The sequence below is a fragment of the Lissotriton vulgaris genome, chromosome 3_1 (genome assembly GCF_964263255.1).
Source record: "Lissotriton vulgaris chromosome 3_1, aLisVul1.2, whole genome shotgun sequence".
NCBI lineage: Eukaryota > Metazoa > Chordata > Amphibia > Caudata > Salamandridae > Lissotriton > Lissotriton vulgaris.
The window spans coordinates 1,012,320,983-1,012,343,892 of record NC_141689.1 but is presented as its reverse complement, the minus strand read 5'-3'; the positions used below and the strand labels follow the sequence as shown (position 1 = coordinate 1,012,343,892).

Sequence of the window (22,910 nt, the reverse complement as noted above, 5' to 3'; positions counted from 1 at the left end):
GTAGTGAATAGAGGAAAGAGCAAAGCATCTGTATCACTGTAGGAACATATGTGATATGTAAATGAAAAGTAATCTACATAAATGCTCCATTGTCAGTATTTTTGTTTGTCATTTGATGTAAACAGTTGTTAAAATGTATACATTTAGATGTTACTTGACAGCGTTTTGCAGTATTTTTTTATTTTGAACTTTTAATATAGCGCGGAGAAGACCCTTATGGGTATCATAGCGCTTTACAACAAACATAGGAAATAGAGGAAATAGACATATACATACAAAATACTATTAGTTATATTAGTCCAACAGTGGTAACTATTACAGCTAAACAAATATCTACAAGACTGCAAATAATAGTTCAAGTGAATTTGCCCAGGAGAATCGATTTCACTTCTTTTTTTAAGGATGCCATGTGAGGGTTCTGACTTGTTTTTGGGGACAAGGCATTCCAAATCCTAGAGGCATTCCTGAGAAGGTGCGTTCATAAGTTTTCTTCTTGGTACATCGTTGTGGTTTTAGCAGAAGGTTATAATAACTCCTGGTGGTTCTGTTACCACCTGATAGTACTAATTTCTCCGCAAGGTATCATGGGGTTTTGTGATGCAATGCCTTGTGTGTCATACGGGCAATTTTCAAATGGATTCTGACATCCAGAGGGTAGCCAGTTAAGGGCACACAGGCATAGTGACAAGATGGAATGTACACAGTGCAACAAAGCCGGTTATGCACGTAGATAGACAGAAAGAAAGCTAGTTAGGCACTCTTATGCGTGCGGTACCTGTTTGTCTGTGTCTAATTGACTCTTCCGGAAATGTTTTCTCTGAAAGCACACAGCATTGAGATTCCCAACGCTCATTTTAAATGCGGGGTCATTAGGACGCACCTTAGAAAATCAGATTTTGGCAGTTCGTCAAAGGCTATTTTTTGCGGTTTCTTCTCGGGAGTCATTTTTGGTCAAGTCTTTTATGGACTTATGTTTATGGTTACTTACCCGAATAAGGAAACCACACTTTAACTGATCTCTGAACTTAAATGTTATCCATGTTTATAAAGCCTTTTTATACTGCTAGTGAAGAGTTCTGTAATACAGACAATGACCCCTGTAAAGTGTGTCAGTGAACATTGGACTCTATTGACTGTATAGTCTTTTGCGCTGAAATAGTGATCTTGCGCTTCATTCCTTTCAGCAGACATTTCAGTTTTCCATTTTCTGCAGGAAAACACTCTCAAATTTTAACTGTCCAGAATTTCCTGGAAAAAAACCTGCCTATAACACAAAGAAGAAACTGCTTTTTAATTTCTACCTATGTTGCACTATAAACATATAGTGTACACTTCTGCGATTCTTCAACCATGAAAAAAGAAATAACCCAGAAGTTGTTTCCTTTTCTCTGTATCTTTAGACATAATTCTCTAGATGGTAGGTTCAGGTATGGGTGCACAGTATGCCCCTTCTATTATTAACGTTCCTTTCTGAAAGCTTGCACTGTACCCACCTTCCATGCTACCTTATTGTTATTGTTTCGCCAAATTCAGGAACATAGGGGCTGGATAAATTAGTGGGTCAAGGTACTCACCATAATGCGTCTTCACTCCTTGTCTGTAGGATCCTTCTTTTTATTAAGACCTGAATTCAAGGTTTCAGCTGTTAATTTTATGCATACACTGTCCATGCTGAGTTGCAGGTAACCCCCATTCTTAAGTTGCATATCAAGTGTATTGGCTTGCAGGGTTTCCACAATTAAGTATTAGGGAGCCTAGGTTTAGAGGTACCAGAGATACTATATTTGTCCATCAGGAAACACTATTTCTATGCTGGGAAAAAACATTGTGGGGCCTTTAAAATAAGTTGCATTTTTAAATCCCTCTGACATCACAAATCCAGCAGTTGCCATGGATAAGTGAGTTATTCCCTATATAGTTACTGTTCTATGTGTTTTACATAGCTGTTTATATTACTAATATGCATATTCAGTTTGTACCTTTTCTTTGTGTAATGCAGGAATATAAAAAACATCAGCAGATGACAGATGCCTTCTTCTTTTTTTCTGCGTGAAATGGAAACTACTCTGAAAGGGGTGCTTACGTTAGGGCGTTAAATCTGATCATAGGTGATGAAAGGCATAGGGTTTTGCAATAGTTGATCAATAAAGCACTTCAATATTCTCCTGAAAGACTTTACCTTTCAATAACTCCAGTACAGTTTTATTTTTGTGATTGCTAACTTAATTCAACAGACCTGTTCTGCCAATAACATTTGTCTGTTGGTATGTCTTAGCAGCAACCATAGTTCTGTAAAAGTGTTTTGTTTTTAAAATATTTAAAAATATAAAATTAGTATGGACACTAGACAATACATTGTATCATGTGTAACTGTCGATAAACATGCTCTGCATACTCCTTCCATCTAGACCTTTGGTATCAGTCATCGCGGATGTGGTTCTGAAAACCTCAGTACCAGAGAAGAGACTTTGTTTGGACTTGCTTTGAGTTGCTCAACATAACGTTTAAGAAGCAGTTCCCACTAAGAATTACTGTTGTGGGACGATGTTGTGGAGAGAAAACCCTTCCAGTTTTACCGCAGATATAAATCATATGTCCTCTGCTCTGACTGCCATAATGTGTACAACCTCTACTTTTGTCCTGAGCACGAGGAATCAACCTTTTCTCATAGCAAGTATTTCAGGTGAAAAAATTCTAATTAGCTCTGATGGGAAAGATGCAGCGTCAGAGTGCACCTGAAAGAAACAATGTCTTCAGAAATCCAGCTGATGCAAGGAGAGGAAACCCAAATGGCATGACCTCCGATACTTTGAAGGTGGAGGAGTAGGGGGAAGTTCCATTGCCCCATAACAAAGGACCCAGGAAAAGCGCCACCTATAGAGCCTCCATTTAACAACAACCACTTGAAGATCAGCCCTCTGGGACTAATCACATAAGCGCCCTCACGTTAAGGTTGAGCACCACTTCAGAGGAAGTCTGGCATCAAGACTGGAGGCAAGTCATAAAAGCCACTGACCTTCAGGTTCGGCTCCAGGCTTCGAGATCGCCTGATCACAAGACCTGTAGTCCACCATGACAGCCTCTCACTCCTAGACCTTACTCACCATAAGCACCTCCTCAGCCCCATACACCACCAGTCTGCCTCAGTCTTGCACTCTTTCGCCCCCTCAGTTGCCACAGTTCTCTTCCAAGTCTGACCACTTTGAGTCAAGACTCAGTCGCACTCAGGTGGGGATGATCCATGGGAAGATTACCACATAGATCCCCAAGAGGACCCAGACCTTGAACCCTACCCTGGTAAAGCTTTTCCCCAGGGATACCACTGCCTACAATGCAGGTATACAGAGGGCAGTGCACCAGGAGAAGATAAAACTTCACACTTGAGGAGGAGGAGGAGGATTTCTCAGTTGAAACACTCTCCAAGACCAAGATATCTGTACAGTACCTACTAATCTAAGGAGCATGGTTAAATGCACCACAGAAAACCTCAAAGACCCAGTCAGGGTTCAAATTGACCCCCCATGATTCAAACAGAAGCATAAGGCATTCTCTAATGATTCAGTATATGCCTAGAGAAAGGCTCTGCCGGACTCTTTTACATACAGATAGGAAGATGGCCTTGGCACAGGCAACAGAAGTTGCTCTGCCCTCAGATAAGTAACGATTCAGAAACGGGGGTGGTGATGAACAGAGTGTCTGAATTAAGCAGACCACTCTTACCCAGTCCAAAGATCAGGGCTTGATCCATCACCGTTATTTATCTCACTGCACCATCCCAGCTCAGAACCTGTCTATATGCAAATCAGTCTGGCCCTGGCCCAGTGCATCATGGGAACAGGGCAGACTAAACTACCAAGCCAATTCTTCACCAGAAAGGAGACAAGCTACCGGGGACCGGTTTCTGGCATTTCAGCCGTCTCCGGCCCGGCTTGCTTGAATCCTGATGGTGCAGTGAGAAAGGGACTCATGTCTGAGTATACCCTACCACACCTATAGTGGCCAAAAACGATTCAGAAAAGGGGGTGGTGATGAACAGAGTGTCTGAATTAAGCAGACCACTCTTACCCAGTCCAAAGATCAGGGCTTGATCCATCACCGTTATTTATCTCACTGCACCATCCCAGCTCAGATAAGTAAAGCAAGAAGATTAATGAACCTGGGAAATCTGTGGGCTTGGAGGCAGCCACCCAGCGTGCTATTGCCAGTTCAGTCAGACTGCTCTCCAGGTATGATTCTAATAACTGCGAGAAAATGGAGGTTCTGGTCTAGCACTTCTTTGAATCTTTCGCAAATTGGGGCAGGAACTAGTCAGCTCAAAGAAGTGATCTCAAATACAAACATTTGTTGTACGTTGGACTCTACAGATACTAAACCTTGACAGATCAATGCCAGTGTCCTGCTTAGATACCATTGCTGGCTGAGAGTCTTGGATTCAGAGTGGGAGTGCAACAGCACCTCATCAGTATCCTGTTTGATGGAGAGCTTCTGATTGGCACCCAAGTTGATTGAATGCTTGAAAAATTAAAAAGGCACTGAGACTGCCAAGAATTTTTATGTAGAGGCATATACCTAGGCAGACTTTCAAAGCAAAAGCTGGCTATTTAGGAAGACATATACATATACATATAACTGATAAAAATTAGAATTAAAGCAATGGACTGGAATGATATCAAAAAGATAATTTTTAATACAAATATCAATATAAAAGAGGAATTGGTACATATAGTCAACAAATTACACGTTAAAAAAGTCCTTCTTAAGGCTTATGTGGCTCTTCTGCAATTTTATACTTAGACAAACATCGTGATATAAAAAAAGGGGATTTTTTTCTTTTTTTGATTATGAAGAGTAGGGCTGTGTGTCAACGCGGTTCGACAAAGTCTTTTGTCTTCATCAGGACAAATGGGAATTCAGCCACTTTTTCTAAACAGAATAAAACAATATTTGATAACGTTAAGAACACAATGCATTGCTTCGCTTCACAAGAAAAACGGTATTAGATTGATAAAATTTTCCTAGCCAGACTTTTATCATAGAACGAGTTACATGAACACAGTTGGAAAACATACAGAGTACATACTTCAGGGACTTACATATTTGGAAAACATACACATTACATACTACACAAACTTGACAATCAGAAGTAAATCATCTCAATCGTAATAATCTCAACCATATTCCTAGGCAAATTCATACACGTTAGATAGAGGTTGGCGTAACATTCATAGCGTTTCTATTTACAACAGTACCTATAACTATTCCTAAGGGTATGCACCATTTAGATAGAGGATTCATTATCAACCCTATGTAATTTATATGACATTGGCTTAATTTTTATAGTGGTAGACACCCTATGTTTTAAGGCTAGGGGCGGGAAACATTTGCTAAAGATTCATTTTATTAGTGAGACAAAATCATGTAACTAGATATAGTATCACTCGGCTATGTCAGCATGATGTCTAGTTATAGAAAACAGGAGTTCCAAAAGGGCAGTCCGAAAAATCAAAGTCCCTAAAGAATTTCTGTCGCATTAATTCAGGATAAAAGGCGGTGTATTTTATTATAGTTGAATATATGCAAGACAAAGCCTTCCTTGATTCATTAAGTTTTCTATTGTTTCATACATTTCTTACCTAAAAACAATTATGACCCAAAAGGTTCGAAGTTGCTGTAGGGAGTAAGGCACCTTTCCTCTAAAATCCGGAAACGGTATGTGATAACTGTTTAAAGAAAAGCAATACGCTATATGAGTTCCTATGGTCATTTAATTGATGTTTAAGGGTAGCGGTTCTGTTGAATAACCATCTTACCTGTTTAAGCAGTGTTCACTGCCTCCATCCTACTTCTACCTACAACTATTGCTTGTCGTCCCTTCACAGGGACAGGGAGGGAGGGAGGCTTCAAACAATCACCGCCGTGTCCGTCAATTGTTTTGTAACTGTTAAAAAAGCCGATAGTCCGTATGACTAGGACAGATACACAGATTTATATCAGTTTCTTTTCAGAGCATTATTATGAGAGTCTAGGGCAGTTTTTCTTCATTACAATTTACCTTTTATTCTTATTAGATGTTACGAGAAAAGCGCTTGCTGATCGTTAAAAGCTGTTACATATCTTGGCTCCGCTTTCATTCACGTGCGGCTGTGATTCAAAATGGATATCCGTTAACTGGATGACGCCCACTATGACAAGAAAGGATACCAAGAAAAACCCTTAGATTAAAAGTGTAACCGGCGTGTGATGGAAAAAGGCTACACCAGAACTCCGTCTAGGTAATGCGGAGCTGCGAAGCCGCGCATCACTAACGCGGAATACGCACAGAGTATGCCGAGTCCTTACCGTTCGGACGTACGCAGTGCTCGAAACGTCTCCACCCCCCTCAGCGGTTCGGATTGTAAAAAAATGTGATTACGTGTGATCATTCTACCGCTGCTATTTATTTCCTGGATAGGCTCCGCCCTTATTTAAAGCGACACTTTGTTTAAATCACTACAAAGTTACATTTTATTTAAATCCTTACGAATTATATACTGGGATCGCTGTTTCGAGATTAAGTGGACCAGGACTACGAGTTAACTATCTATCATTATGCTGTTCTAGCTATGGATTCGTTCACTACATTACTGAGGCAGCCTCAATGTTATGTCATATAATCGCGTTCTCCCATGGCAGGTCTTGATTTAACCCATGGTTAAAGGTCCCAAGGGTAAAGATCCAAAAGACCTCTTTTTCTGCGAATTTCGTCTCCTCCTTGGTTTTTCTGTAGGTTAATCTTTTCTAAAATGCGCCATTTTAGTTCTTCAGGTTTGTGTTTATACTCTATAAAGTGATTAACTAACGGGCTGTGATTTTTTGTGTTTTAATGGCTGACCTATGTTCGGTTAGCCTGGTCTTTATCATACGACACGTCTCGCCCACGTATCCAAGATTACAGGGACAAATAAGTAAATACACAACATTTTTCGTGTTGCAGGTCCAGAGTTCCTTTGCTTGAATTTTGATCTTATTGAACTCCATTGTTTCTCCCGTAATGATGGTGTCACAGGAGTGACAAGAGCCACAACGTGAGGTACCCTTGATGGCATTCGCTCCATCAATTGATTTCTGGATAAAAGGGATACTTCTAGTGTTGGCCTTATGTCGAGAATGGACCACTTGGTCTTTTAAGTTTTTGTTTCGCTTGTGGGCAAACATGGGTTTCTGTAGTTTCGGTTCATTGTCTTGAACATTTAAAAGATGCCAGTTAGAGTTTATTATCTGCCTTACTGTAGAGTTCATAGTTGAGTGTTTTGTAATGCATACTAATTTTGGGTCTGTCTTCTGTTTTTGTGCATACAACAGGGTGTCCCGATCGTAAAATCGGGCTCTCTTGTATGCTCCTCTAACTAAACGATGTGGGTATCCTCTTTCAATGAATTTGCTTTTCATGATCTCAGCTTGTGAGTCAAAGTCTCTTAAATTGGTACAGTTCCGCCTTACTCTCAAAAATTGAGAGACGGGGATACTGTCCTTCTGACATCGCGGATGGTAGCTTTTAAAATGTAAAAGAGTGTTTCGAGCAGTGGGTTTCGTAAATAAGTCCACCTCGAGAACACCTTCCTTGTTTTTGATGTTTATGTCTAAAAACTCTACTTTAGATTCACTAGTATGTGCAGTGAACCGTAGGTTTTCGTCTGTTAGATTCAGCCACAAAAGAAATTCATTCAAAGTCTGTTCCCCATTGGTCCACACAAAGAAAATATCATCTATGTAGCGGTACCAAGGGGAAACAGACTCAAAGAACGGTGCCACCTCATTATAGATGAATTTACTTTCGAACATGATCATATAGATGTTAGCTATTGACGGGGCCATAGAAGCCCCCATGCTTACACCCTTAATTTGTAGAAATAATTCCTCACCAAATTCAAAGAAGTTCTCTTTTAGAACCAAAGTCAAGCAATCTTTGATAAATGACTTGGAACATGGAATCTTATGAAGATCGATAAACCACATGGTGGCCTCAATCGCTTCTGCTTGGGGTATGTTACTATACAGTGATTCCACGTCGAGGGTCACTAAGATGTCATTACCCTCATTGAAGGTTAGATTCTCAACTTTCGCAATTATGTCACCGGTGTCTTTTACATAAGATTGCGATAGGGAGATATAGGGACGTAAGATCTGATCCAAATATTTCGAGATGGCTTCCAAAGGTGTTCCAATTGTGGAGACAATTGGACGGTACGGTGGATTTTTTTGGTCCTTGTGGATCTTAGGTAGACCATATATACAAGAAACCTTTCTCTCTGATTTGTTAAGGAATTCAAACTCTTTTTTATTTATTATACCTTCGTTCACTGCTTTTGTGGTTAATCTATTAATAGTTTTCACTATTTTTTCAGTGGGATTAGTTTTAATCTTTTTATAAAAAATCGGGTCACTTAACATTTTGCTCATGTTCTCTTCATACGTCTTACAGTCCACTAAAACTATGCCTCCACCTTTGTCGCTATTTTTAATTACAATGGTATCATTGTTTTTCAGTCTTTCAAGGGATTCATGTTCTTCTTTAGAGATATTGTATCTGGGTTTAGGTATGAATCTCAAGGCCTGATCTAATCGTTTAAGAACAACTCTCTCAAATATGCCTACTTCTGCCCCTTCGCAGCTCCGCATTACCTAGACGGAGTTCTGGTTTAGCCTTTTTCCATCACACGCCGGTTACACTTTTAATCTAAGGGTTTTTCTTGGTATCCTTTCTTGTCATAGTGGGCGTCATCCAGTTAACTGATATCCTTTTTGAATCACAGCCGCAAGTGAATGAAAGCGGAGCCAAGATATGTAACAGCTTTTAACGATCAGCAAGCGCTTTTCTCGTAACATCTAATAAGAATAAAAGGTAAATTGTAATGAAGAAAAACTGCCCTAGACTCTCATAATAATGCTCTGAAAAGAAACTGATATAAATCTGTGTATCTGTCCTAGTCATACGGACTATCGGCTTTTTTAACAGTTACGAAACAATTGACGGACACGGCAGTGATTGTTTGAAGCCTCCCTCCCTCCCTGTCCCTGTGAAGAGACGACGAGTAATAGTTATAGGTAGAAGTAGGATGGAGGCAGTGAACACTGCTTAAACAGGTAAGATGGTTATTCAACAGAACCGCTACCCTTAAACATCAATTAAATGACCATAGGAACTCATATAGCGTATTGCTTTTCTTTAAACAGTTATCACATACCGTTTCCGGATTTTAGAGGAAAGGTGCCTTACTCTCTACAGCAACTTCGAACCTTTTGGGTCATAATTGTTTTTAGGTAAGAAATGTATGAAACAATAGAAAACTTAATGAATCAAGGAAGGCTTTGTCTTGCATATATTCAACTATAATAAAATACACCGCCTTTTATCCTGAATTAATGCGACAGAAATTCTTTAGGGACTTTGATTTTTTGGACTGCCCTTTTGGAACTCCTGTTTTCTATAACTAGACATCATGCTGACATAGCCGAGTGATACTATATCTAGTTACATGATTTTGTCTCACTAATAAAATGAATCTTTAGCAAATGTTTCCCGCCCCTAGCCTTAAAACATAGGGTGTCTACCACTATAAAAATTAAGCCAATGTCATATAAATTACATAGGGTTGATAATGAATCCTCTATCTAAATGGTGCATACCCTTAGGAATAGTTATAGGTACTGTTGTAAATAGAAACGCTATGAATGTTACGCCAACCTCTATCTAAGGTGTATGAATTTGTCTAGGAATATGGTTGAGATTATTACGATAGAGATGATTTACTTCTGATTGTCAAGTTTGTGTAGTATGTAATGTGTATGTTTTCCAAATATGTAAGTCCCTGAAGTACGTACTCTGTATGTTTTCCAACTGTGTTCATGTAACTCGTTCTATGATAAAAGTCTGGCTAGGAAAATTTTATCAATCTAATAACGTTTTTCTTGTGAAGCGAAGCAATGCACTGTGTTCTTAACGTTATCAAATATTGTTTTATTCTGTTTAGAAAAAGTGGCTGAATTCCCATTTGTCCTGATGAAGACAAAAGACTTTGTCGAAACGCGTTGACACACAGCCCTACTCTTCATAATCAAAAAAAGAAAAAAATCCCCTTTTTTTATATCACGATGTTTGTCTAAGTATAAAATTGCAGAAGAGCCACATAAGCCTTAAGAAGGACTTTTTTAATGTGTAATTTGTTGACTATATGTACCAATTCATCTTTTATATTGATATTTGTAATAAAAATTATCTTTTTGATATCATTCCAGTCCATTGCTTTAATTCTAATTTTTATCAGTTATATGTATATGTATATGTCTTCCTAAATAGCCAGCTTTTGCTTTGAAAGTCTGCCTGGGTATATGCCTCTACATAAAAATAGTTGTCCCTGACCCAGGAGTCTTATCCATATCAGGGGTCCTTGATACCTACAAGACTGAGACTGCCAAGGCCATGGATGCAGTGCAGATTCTCAAAACCAAGGTCTGCCTTTTGCGAACAGAAGGTGTGAGGAGGTCCATAATCATCTGCTCATCATTCCTTTCAAAACACATAGGCAACCAAGCACTTCAGTAGAAGTGGCAAGAGTTGCAGAAGCAAGGGTATAGGTGTTTCCAACAAAGGTGCCTCCTCCACAATGCAGTAGTTTGCCCATTAGTTCCCTGATCAAAGAAATACCTATTAAGGGAAGGCTGAGGGGGGAAAAAATTCCTCAGACAAATGGCTGCTTTCGGTGGTACACATGGTACTATCTGGAGTTCCACACCACGCCGCCAAACATACCACCTCATCACCATGGAATGAGTCAAGACCATCTATGGCTATTGTAGGAAGATGCAGGCACTCCTTGACAAAGTTGCTATCAGCTCCTGCCAACAGTGGGTCAAGGAGTCTACTCTCTGTACTGCCTAATCCCTAAAAAAGATGGAACTCTGTGGCCTATTCTAGATCTAAAGCCCTTGAAACGCTACATCCTGTCAGAGTACTTTAAAATAACCACCTTGCAGGTCTTCATTCCACTGCTGTTTATGGGAGCACTTGATGACTCTTGGCATCTTGAAGAACCCCATACTCCCAGCACACGTTTGATACCTGTGCTTTTTCGTAAGTGGTCAATACTACCAACTCAAAGTTTTACTGTTCTATGTTACAACAACTCCAAGAGTGTTTACCAAAGGTCTAGCAGTGGTGACTGCACAACTGCGCGGAAACACTTCATCTTCCCTTATCTGGTTGATTAGCTGATAAAGAGCTGAAGACGAGTACACTGCAGAGATTATAGTGTTGATAGAGTTCAGGAACTCCCTCAACCACAGGTGACCATTACCACAGATACCTACATATTGGTGTGATGAGCACATTTTAACCATATAGTGGTGAGGATACATGAAAGCAAGAACGTCATTGCTGTCATACCAGTTACTTTGAACTCACAGCAATTCAACTGGCTTCCACAACATTTGACCCTAACTTTCAAAACAAGACAGTCTAGATAGTGACAGAATACATGACAGCAATGTGTTACATACAGAGACCGGGATGAGCTCACTCTTGCCAGCTGACAGCACTAGCCCAAAACATAGGGCATTGGGCTGTTAGGAACCACCTTCGACAACAAGTTTTAGCAGACCTCCTAAGTGGGTTGCATGAATAAGTCTACAATCAGAAGATGAATTGTAAAGTGCCTCACAGCCTCTTGCAGGAATGTGGCTCTCCCATAACCGTTCAGTTTTCCCTGATGTTAAGCGCAAAATGGCTGTTCATAGGCAATGCACTGTAGATGAACTGGTCAGGGATATGTGCTTACTATTTTTCCTTGGTTACCTCTGATTCTGAAGAAAATGAAGCATCTGTCCATGACCCTCATTTAAGTGGTCCTAAATTGGGTGAGACAACCTTGGTATTCCATGCTGCAGGAGTAGTCTGTGCACCCGTACTGAGGCCTGATCTAACTCGATATCAGGCGCAGACAGATATCCTAAACTTCAGAAAATTGAATCTGGTGATCTGACACTTGAGCTCCTAGAGTTTGACTACCTGAAACTCTTCACAGGGGAGTATATGAAATGATGTGTGAGGCATGTAAACACACTATTTGAGCATGTTATGATGTTAAATGGGCCATATTTGTTCATTGTTGGAAGGGATACACCTCTTTTCATTTAAGTTTAACAGCAAAGACAGCTTAAATGCAAAACAGGGAACATTTGTCCCTCTTTAAAATATCTTTGGTCAGGGCCTTCAAGGAAGGCCTAAAGAGGACCCCAAGAACTGCTGAAGCACCATCCTGGAATCTTAATATAGTTGTAACAAGGCTGAAGGGTCCTCCTTTGTAACCACTACACCTTTTTGGCATGCTGTTCTTTTGAAAGGTGGCCTTCCTGGTTGCTTTCACATATCTGAGGAAAATTAGTGAGCTGCAAGCATCAACTGTTTATGCAGGTATCCAGCCTTAGAGTGGTATTGGGAACAAACCCAAAGTTCAACCAAAGGTGATCTCTCCTTTCATGTCAAACAATTAAGTTGCCTTTTTCTCTCCACAAGGGGTTCATTACGATGTCGGGCGTAATCACTTCTGCCCGACATCGACTCGGTCATGAGACCCACCGACACCCAGTTGGCGGTCCCGACCGCCCCATTAGGATGTGACCGAACACCTTTCTGTCAAATTCTTATATTTCACTATGGAAGCATGAATTACAGCTGTAAACAGGCCGGAATGCATGCTGCCATAGTGAAATGGGAGTTGCGGTTTATCTCTGCACCCTGTGGCAGGCAACTCAAGGTGCCTGCAACAAGGTGCAGGGTTCAACAGGGGGGCACCATAGTGGCCTCCTCAGCCTCCAACCGGAGGCCGTGCACCAAAGGGGGCCCTGCTGTGGACCCCCAAACATGTTTTTGTCATGGTTTTCATGTCGGACAGACCAGCATTGAATCAATGTCGGAGAGCGTGCATTGTAATCTCAGTGGCGGAAAGAGCCACCCTTGAGATTACAGGCTGCATTCCGACTGGCGGACGGGCTCGCTCAGTCCATCGGAAGCTAGCCGGAATGACCGTCCGGTTTCCTTTCTGAGCTCCTCCAACAAGATGAGCTGGTCGGAAAGGAAACCGACCAGCCTATTACGACGCGACCCTTTGATCGGAGCCTTTAAGGCCATCTCTTAATCGGCCCATGACGTTAAGAGTGAAATTGCATTCTACATTGTCCAGACTAAATCCATCTGCTAAACAAAATATTTGTTTGTTGTCTTTGGGAAGCCTCACTTAGTAAACCCTATTTACAAGGAAGGTATTGCTAGATGGCTTGCTAGATGTATTCAAACATGTTATGCTAAGGCTAAACATAAGTTACAGTTAATATATAGAGCACATTCCACTTGCAACAAGGCAGCTGCTGTGGCATTCTTAGGAAAAATACCACTAGCAGACATTTGTAAGGCTGCTACATGGTCTACACCAAACGCATTCACCAAACACGATTGTGTGGGTTTTCAAGCCAATCAGGTGACCTTAGTTGGTCAACAGTTTTAGAAACATCTTTCAAGAATCTGCATCATCTGCCCACTAAACACCGCTTAGGATAGCAACTGCTTTACAGTCTATGCAGGGCATTTGTATCTACAACCACATACTCTGCAGTCAGAATATATCACATAGCCTGTGGCCATCTTTTCATAGGCTATTGGGCTGTAGATTCTCAAGTTCCTGGTATAATATTTTGTTTTGCTTTCATTTTTATAGCTATTATGCATATTGAATTGCTTATATATTAATAATTTAAAATGACAATTCATTGCGTCATGGACTATAAGTTTGTGTTACAGTTGTATGTACCAAGATCAGCTAAATATTAAACCATTTAATTATACCTATGAATATGGCATTGCCATGAATCTTCTAACATCTAGATTAGAAAATAATACATTATTTTCTTTGTCATTTACTGTTTTGTGGACGTTCAGCCCAAAATAAACCATGATGTGGGAGAAAACGTTGATTCTGGAAATGGACCATAGTCAACTTTTTCTTAAATAAATTTAGCTAAAGGTCATATCAAATGCCAAACTACTTGATCAAATAAGGGCTTATTTTGATGTGTTAGTTGTTATCCACTCCACATTCAGATTCATGGTGTCTAGATCCTTATGGACTTATGCAGAATAGATGCTTAAATTGTTCAAGACTGGTTTTCCCAATGTTAACACATGAGGGAATATATGATCATCCAGTGCCTTTGGTCCATTAGCCTCACAACTGAGTTCACGTTCATTGAGTAAATCTGAGATAAAAAGACAGGGGGGCATTAGTAAGGAAGTAACAGATCTATATGTCAACAAAAGGATAATGTTACTTTTCCTGTAACCAGCTGTGTATAGCCTGTAGTGCTGTATATGAGGATGCTCTGTACAGTCCTGCCACCTGGTGTTATGCACAGACGTTACTACTTTTTTTTCTGCTAAGAAGTTTCTTGTCACAAGAGCTCGCATGAAACTTTCCATAACCCTCAAAATGCAACAAGATAAAGATTTCACTTCATATGGTTTCCCCCAGAGGGTGAGTAGTGCATGCAAACATCCGAGTAGCAGCTGTAAAACTGTTGTTAAAGGCAATTTAATCGTTTCTCATTTATAGCTTTGCCAGGAATCTAAAAAAAAAGCTTTTTTAATTGAGGTACCCAGATTCCTAGAGGCTGTCTTCATTCTGGGATGAATTATTTCTAAAGAATTTTAGTATAGTTCTGGGAGGTGTAAATATTAATGTTGTTGATGCCAAATGATTCCTTCAGTCTTGTCACAGCGTGCTATTTTTCATGAAATCGAATCATTGTTAAAAAAAGATAAAACTTAACAACAAAAAATAAACAAGCAAAATTTTTTCCTTACCTCCAGGTTACAATTAAGAGTTTACCTTCGCTCCTTACTCATGTTTACCTATATTAAAGGTCTTGTCAGTCTCTCTTTCAAAACATTATGCATGTTTTGTGAACATCTCACTCATTAATGGTTCATGATTTTGCCTGTTGTGCTTCATTTCACCAGGAGGGGCCATGGTACCAAAGACTATACCCTTCCTGTCAATCATAATATTCCCAGTGTTAACGAACTTTAGGACGCTATTTTTACATTGCACTAGTCAGTCAGCTTGGTTATCATTGGTTGGGCTTCTGATTTCACGTGGAATGATTTGTGTGCGTGAAGGCACCCTGGATGACAAAAGCCGGTGGTTGTAAATTGAATTTGAAACGCGACCTAAGCAGAGATACTTGCTTCATAGGATTTTTAAAAATATGCTGAGACTGCTTTTAACATTTGAATGTCCATTTTAATTATTAGTAAAATACTTTATGTCATTTGCTGATTGCATATTTGCACCTTAGCTCGCCCTACCTCTCCCTTGCATTTCCTCGCCGAGCCGATCTTAGGGCTGGTGCGAGTCAGGAGCGGGCGCCATCTTGGGGGGGAAGGCAGGCCGAGCGCTCTAGTTGCTGGCTGCCTCCCGCCCTCCCACACTATTTAGGAGTTTCCTTTTCTCGCGCTCACACAGATTGAATTGTGTGTGTGTAAAGGCACCCTAGATGACAAAAGCCGGTGGTTGTAAATTGAATTTGAAACGCGACCTAAGCAGAGATACTTGCTTCATAGGATTTTTAAAAATATGCTGAGACTGCTTTTAACATTTGAATGTCCATTTTAATTATTAGTAAAATACTTTATGTCATTTGCTGATTGCATATTTGCACCGTAGCTCGCCCTACCTCTCCCTTGCATTTCCTCGCCAAGCCGATCTTAGGGCTGGTGCGAGTCAGGAGCGGGCGCCATCTTGGGGGGGAAGGCAGGCCGAGCGCTCTAGTTGCTGGCTGCCTCCCGCCCTCCCACACTATTTAGGAGTTTCCTTTTCTCGCGCTCACACAGATTGAATTGTGTGTGTGTGAAGGCACCCTGGATGACAAAAGCCGGTGGTTGTAAATTGGATTTGAAACGCGACCTTAGCAGAGATACTTGCTTCATAGGATTTATAAAAATATGCTAAGACTGCTTTTAACATTTGAATGTCCATTTTAATTATTAGTAAAATACTTTATGTCATTTGCTGATTGCATATTTGCACCTTAGCTTGCCCTACCTCTCCCTTGCATTTCCTCGCCGAGCCGATCTTAGGGCTGGTGCGAGTCAGGAGCGGGCGCCATCTTGGGGGGGAAGGCAGGCCGAGCGCTCTAGTTGCTGGCTGCCTCCCAACCTCCTCTTTCTGGCTATAAATGTGTAACAAAATAAATACACAAGAGGAGTAGACCAGGTCTATGGTGGTGTGCTGCCTTGAATGGTGTACGAAGGTCATAAGTGCATGTGTGAAAGGGTATATGTTGAGTCACGCTGGGCCAGAAAAATTCCCATCAGACCACCCTCGTGGCGGCATATCATCATATGGGGATAGGTGGTCGTTCCTGCCCCGTACATGTCTTTTAGTGACGGTGGCAAGTTGTAGCAATGTGTTTCCTGCACTTCGAGTGCTGCTATATACCATATGACTCACAGTGCTTACTATATATATAGACATATAGACACAGGTGGTTACCTTAAATATGGATGTTTTTTAAAGAATCTTTGAAACTCTTCCAGGGCCAGTTACCTACCTCAAATAATCAGTGTTAGTTCAGGGACGGGGTTGTTTTTGGCAGGTCAGAGGGTAGTCTACCATACGTTTATTGGGTAGTATGTGTAAAACTATTAGGTTGGACACATAAGTATTGTGTGCTAATTGTGTCCCTCTTTTCTACACATCAGAGCGGGGCCTCATTCTCCCGAGCGGTTGCCGGGCGAGGTGGGGCTTTCACCCACACAAAGCTGGGTGAGTATCACTAGGAGGAAATGCCTCCATGTGATGAAGCTAGTATGCTTATGTATTATGCGGAACGCAAATTGTTCCTGCAAGTGTGTTTTGTTTCGTTGGTGTTTGTGGGGTCAGTTGGTTTCATGTGTGTAATGGGATACATGATATGCTTTGTATTTTTCTGACAGCAAGAAGATTTCCTTTCTGTCTCCTGTGGACATTTGAGGTTACAAGCTTTGGGGAGATACATGACTTCCTTCAGCACAATACACATATTTTACATGTTCTTTTGTATGTGTATACCTAACACACCTTGTTGCAGTAGCTTATCACCTGTAAGGTCCTGATGAAAGCTGGAGTAAACACTCCGTTAAGCTGAAACTAGTAGACCACTCTGCACCGCGCCATAATGTAGTCCCACTCATCTACTACTAGGCGTGTTTTTAATCTTGACACCTACGCTATTCTTTATAGGCACTCCCCTTAGATTAGGTAGTCAATTTTAGTAAGCACTTTTCCCAGAGCACTGCACTTACCTTACAATTCCCTTTTCTTGGAGCATGGCTGTGGCTCAGTGTGCCACTCCTTATTGCCGCACCGTCACTAAAAGACATGTACGGTGCAGGAACGACCACCTATCCCCATATGATGATATGCCGCCACGAGGGTGGTCTGATGGGAATTTTTCTGGCCCAGCGTGACTCAACATATACCCTTTCACACATGCACTTATGACCTTCGTACACCATTCAAGGCAGCACACCACCATAGACCTGGTCTACTCCTCTTGTGTATTTATTCTGACTATAGGGGCATGAGTTGACAGGTCGTTAAATTATTTCCCCTTTGACCCTCCTCACATTTGGTTTTTCAGCTATAAATGTGTAACACCTTCCGACGGCGCAGCGGGCGCGCCGGCGGCGCGCCAAAGGCAAGCCCGTCTGTGCCCGTATGCGCCCGACCGGGCCAAGGGCCACAGACCTCTGGCCTTTGCACTAAGAAACCTATAACATACTCCTCACTGGCATTGCACGCGCTTCGAAAACAAGCTAACGGGAATTGTACTGTCTCTCAAGACGAAAGTCTTAACAGTGCTATATGCCCCACATGTAACCTTAAACTTGATGCGCCTCAGTTATGTAAACAGACTATGCCTAGCAATGACAATAAGCAGACTTGGAAGCTTGCGAGTTTAAATTGTCGCTCATTTTGCAAACATAAATTGAATATTCATGACCTTCTCTCAGACAACACACTGGATGCTCTGTTCCTCACAGAGACATGGCTGAATGACAGCTCAGGTCCGGATGTTGCACAAGCACTTCCTCCAAGCTATGTTATACTCAGACTTGACAGGCCTAAGAGATCAGGGGGAGGAATAGCTATCATTTATACAAAATCTTATAAATGCTATCTTGAACCCCTATCCTTGAATGCCTGTGAGATAGCTTGTTTTAAACTCACATTGCTTCCTACTTTTACACTAACTGGCCTACTGGTATACCGACCACCCAGTTCGGCAACAACCTGGACATCTCAGTTCTCTGATTTAGTAAGCTCTCTTCTGATTGACACTAGCACTTTCCTGATTGTAGGTGACCTAAATATTCACTTAAACGATCCTCAAAATACGGCTGCCAATAATTTGATCAATGACTTGGCGGCCATGCACATTTTGCTTCATAATCAGGGGGCCACTCATAGAGATGGCCACTTACTCGACCCTATATTTCAGATCCAATGCCTTCCTGCCTTACCCCTTCAATGGTCAGATCACTTTCTTACATAATTTACTATCCCTGGCGGGGAAGCCTCGTCCCCTCCCTACATATCATCCCTCTATGGTCACAGAAATTGGAAGAAACTTGATCTGGCCCAACTGAATCCAGCGCTAGACTCTGTCCCTGAGGATCTTCTGAGTGATGAAACCAACATGGAGACTATAGCTGCTTCAACAGACGGGTGGGTCCGGGAAGCCATTGACATCTGCCTGCCGCTTACTAATAAGAGAATCAAACCTCATAACACCCCAGCGCCATGGTTTAATGACGCACTCAAGGCAGCTAAATCCAAATGTAAACGCTACGAGCGTCTCTGGAGGAAAGACTACTCTCATATTTCTGGGGAAACCTATAAAAAGGAACTAAAGCAATATCATAGGGAGTATGCTGCAGCTCGTGCAGCCTATGTCACCCAGACTATCTCAGCTGCATCAAACAAATCGAGGACATTATTTAAGCTAGTTAAAGAATTGGCAGGATCAAAATCTACTGCTGATCCCCCCTCTTTGAACAATATTCAATGTGACGAACTGGCTCACTTTTTTACAAACAAAATTGAAAGAATCTCTGATGATATTTCTAAGCAGCAATCGAAAGAAACAAACAACAATATTGCCAATAAAAATCAGCAAACACAATCTGCACTAACATATCTCCCTCTAATTTACTGGCCTGAGATTACTATCCAAAATCTACAAGAAATTGTTAGGAAACTAAAATCGGGCTCGCCGGTAGATCCTCTCCCTGTGTCAATACTCAAGAAACTTGATACTAGGCATTTGTCTTTAATCTGTAAAATCTTAAATCAGTCCCTCGTCTCTGCCACTGTCCCTATACCATGGAAACATGCTAAGGTCACACCATTGTTAAAGAAACCTACGGCTGACCCCAAAGTTCTGGGTAACTTTCGCCCGATCTCCTTGTTACCCGCATTTTCCAAACTTTTGGAAAAACATGTTCATACCCATCTGGCCCACTACTTACAGATAAATGACATCTTCCACTCCTCTCAGTCGGGCTTCAGACCCGGTTACTCAACCGAGACTACCTTGCTGGGGGTCGTAGAACATCTGCGGAGCCTAGTTGACAAGGGACTCACTGCTGCACTGATATTACTTGATCTCAGTGCAGCATTTGATACCATCTCGCACAGTATCCTGCTCGACTCCCTTTTTGATGTTGGCATAAGGGGAATTGCTCTTGATTGGCTAACCTCTTTCTTAGATCAGCGTTCTTTCCAAATTAATTCCAACATAGGCACCTCTGGTGTCTATCAGTCCCCTTATGGTGTCCCCCAGGGCTCGGTGCTTAGCCCCCTGCTTTTTAACTTATACGTGGCCCCGCTTGCCCGTATCGCAGAAAATGAAGGCCTGACCATGTTTAGTTACGCTGATGATTCGCAAAAAATCTTTTCTCTGTCCAGTACAAACAAGGACTCACCTTCGCCCCTGAAATCTGGCCTTGCCAAAATCGCAACCTGGATGCGGACCAATCCGTTGAAACTTAATGGAGAAAAAACAGAGGTTCTAATCTTTGGTCCCAGCCATGATCTATGGATCACCTCCCACTGGCCACCCAGCATGGGCCCTCTTCCCATCCCATGTGACTAAGTCCGTAACCTAGGCATAACTATTGATAAAGGACTTACGATGCAGCCTCAAGTTGGAAAACTTACTGCCATGTGTTTTGTAATCCTGAGATGGCTCCGTAAGATTATATGGATGCTCCCGGAAGACACCAAGAAATCTTTAGTCAATGCCCTAATCACCTCAAGGCTTGACTACGGGAATGTCCTTTACCTAGGGGCGACCCAAGCTGTAATGAAACGACTGCAGCGTGTACAATATGCTGCGGCCTGTCTGTTGCGCAAGTGCCACAGAAGAGAACACATGTCGGAACATCAAAAAATGTTGCATTGGCTTAAAATTGAGAGCAGAGTAAAATGTAAGACTCTCTGCTTCATGCATAAGATAACATTTGGTTCTGCCCCAAGATACCTAATATCCCTAGCTCATGCCTATCTTCCCACTCGGCCTCTCAGATCCTCTTCTCAGGGCCTCTTTAATGTGCCTAAGGTCCGGCTTTCCAGAATGGGAGTCAGGTCTTTTTCCTACCTAGGTCCTAAGTTATTGAATTCCCTCCCCCTAAAAATGCGCACTGAAACTAATCTTGTTACTTTCTGTAGATCCCTGAAAACCTGGCTGTTCAACCAGTAAACCTGGCCTGGCTATCATCTCCCTCCCCTCCTTTCCCGCACTCAATCTCTCTACCAGCGCCGGGAAACCCTTTTTGGGTAGCTGTAGCGCTTTACAAATCAAATAAATAAAAATCAAATAATAGCCATGTGCAGCCATGGTGGCCCTGTTGGCTTATTGCCTAGATCTGATCTCACCGACATAAGAGTACTAGGCATTGTTAAGGTAGTGCTGACCAAAAAACATCATCAAGTCATTTGGATTTTGAAGTTTTCCACTCAGTAGGCAGGCTATAATTCAGCATGAAATCTTTACTATGTCGAAGCAGACGCAAGATGTTGTAGCATGATCTTATATTTAAATTATGCTCTCCTAAAATACTCCATCATTGACAGTTTTTCAAGAGGGTAGCAACGCTTGAGAAGTCCTACTAAAGTGGCTGGACTATTCCCCTTCCCTCAACTCCTGACCTGCAGTCAGTAAATCCATCCATCCATATACCAAACTGTTGCCACTGTAAAAAGTCACAAATACCAAGAAATGGGGGAATTACTGCTCATTAGTTCTTTTGTATGATTTCACATCCGGTATATTGCAACCTATTACAACAGAGCAAGCCGACTTTTATGTGCCTGGTGTATGTCTGGATGGTCCACTGTTTCGGTGATCTGTGCTCACATGAATTGTACCGTAGTCTCATGTATTCAGTATTCAGAGCATCTATGTTGGTTTTTGAGAAACTGCATTGTCTTCAAAAGTGAACTGATTGTGGGACATTTGAAAGCTGAACCTTATCAGATTGCTGATGCTTTTGTGTATCAGTGGACAAGCATAAATATTTGAAAAGCCAATGTGTTAGACGATCCTTTTGTCATTGTTCTAGAAGTTTGAGATGAAGCATGCAGAGGCTCTAGAGTTACAGTTAAGTAACATTTTCATTTTGATGAAGAAGTGCGGCCGGAGCAGAACTGTTAAGTGTGCTTTAATGACAGAACATAGGTTTGTATTTAAGACTACTAAATAGATTATCTATGCTAGGTAAATCAAGATGTAGATGTTGTACAGTACCATCTGACATATTTAATGATAACAGACCATTGTTGCTGGATTATTTGTTATGTCTTGTTTTCATTACTTGCTGCTGAAGTTTTGTGTTCCCTGTGGTTCACTCATCTCTGTCACTTGAAAGTAAGCTTCCTATTTAGCTAGTCTGTTCAAAATGTACAACTATTTACTCCTCATCTCCTAACTTTGTTCCCCAGCCGGCGTCTTTGCATTGCACAGCTTCAGCCTCTGCTCTTAGTGGGCAGAGACCTACTAACTCAATTTACCACCAGGCCTCTCAGGTAAAGTTGTGTGACCTCACTTCACAGACTGTTCATTATTTTGGGTTGCCACTTAGTGCTTCTAACTTCTCTTTTTACTCATAAGAGTGATGCTGCCTTATGAATGCCTTGAAAGAGGGTTACATGACTGCCTAATGATACACACATCTCTGTATTAGAGCTTATAATGCAAACATGGGTAGACCCTGTAATTCCTCTTAATATATTCCCACTTTGTTCAGGCTTCCTTTCTTTGCTCACTATTTCCTCATTTTATTCCTTGTCTTTTTACTTTTCTGCTCACTGTTACACCGTTTTCTTTGCCTTGCCCCCACTGTTTTCATGTTCTGGCCCCTTCCCTTTACAGAAAGTGACATATAGTGAGTGGTATTTTCATATTTGCAACTTTGCATTTTGTATAACTTGCTAATGCAAAATATTTTGGTTGTGACTTTTTACACATTGTTTTTATTCATACCATTACAAGTAATACCACTGGACTACAACGTGGGAGAAAAGCCACTGCTCTGTTGCTGTACAGTGTCCCAAGGTAGTCCTTTCATGCGCCAGAAGATGGAATTTTAAATTTGATGCAGATAGAATCAAAATGTAATGAAGTTAGTCCAATAATAGTAGAATATGAGGTAGAATGATGGTCTTTTAAGAAAAATAATATAATTATTTCACAATAAGATAATACGTCGGCAAAATCTGGGAAATAATTAGGGGCTAGATGTAGGTAATTTTTTATTTTACCACTTCTTAAATACCGAA

At 41.2% G+C, this 22,910-nt stretch overlaps 1 protein-coding gene across 9 annotated transcripts in view; it reads left to right on the top strand.

Annotated features, from left to right (window-relative positions):
* The window catches only part of MPDZ (multiple PDZ domain crumbs cell polarity complex component), an 856,387-nt gene that overhangs the window by 499,695 nt on the left and 333,782 nt on the right, over positions 1 to 22,910 (top strand). For 4 of the 9 annotated variants that reach the window (XM_086961386.1, XM_086961387.1, XM_086961385.1 and 1 more), the window contains one exon: positions 22,074 to 22,157. The exons of the other annotated variants lie outside the window; for them this stretch is intronic. In XM_086961386.1, the coding sequence (XP_086817512.1) occupies positions 22,074 to 22,157 (84 nt within the window). The remainder of the gene's footprint in view (positions 1 to 22,073; positions 22,158 to 22,910) is intronic. 9 annotated transcript variants of the gene reach the window in all.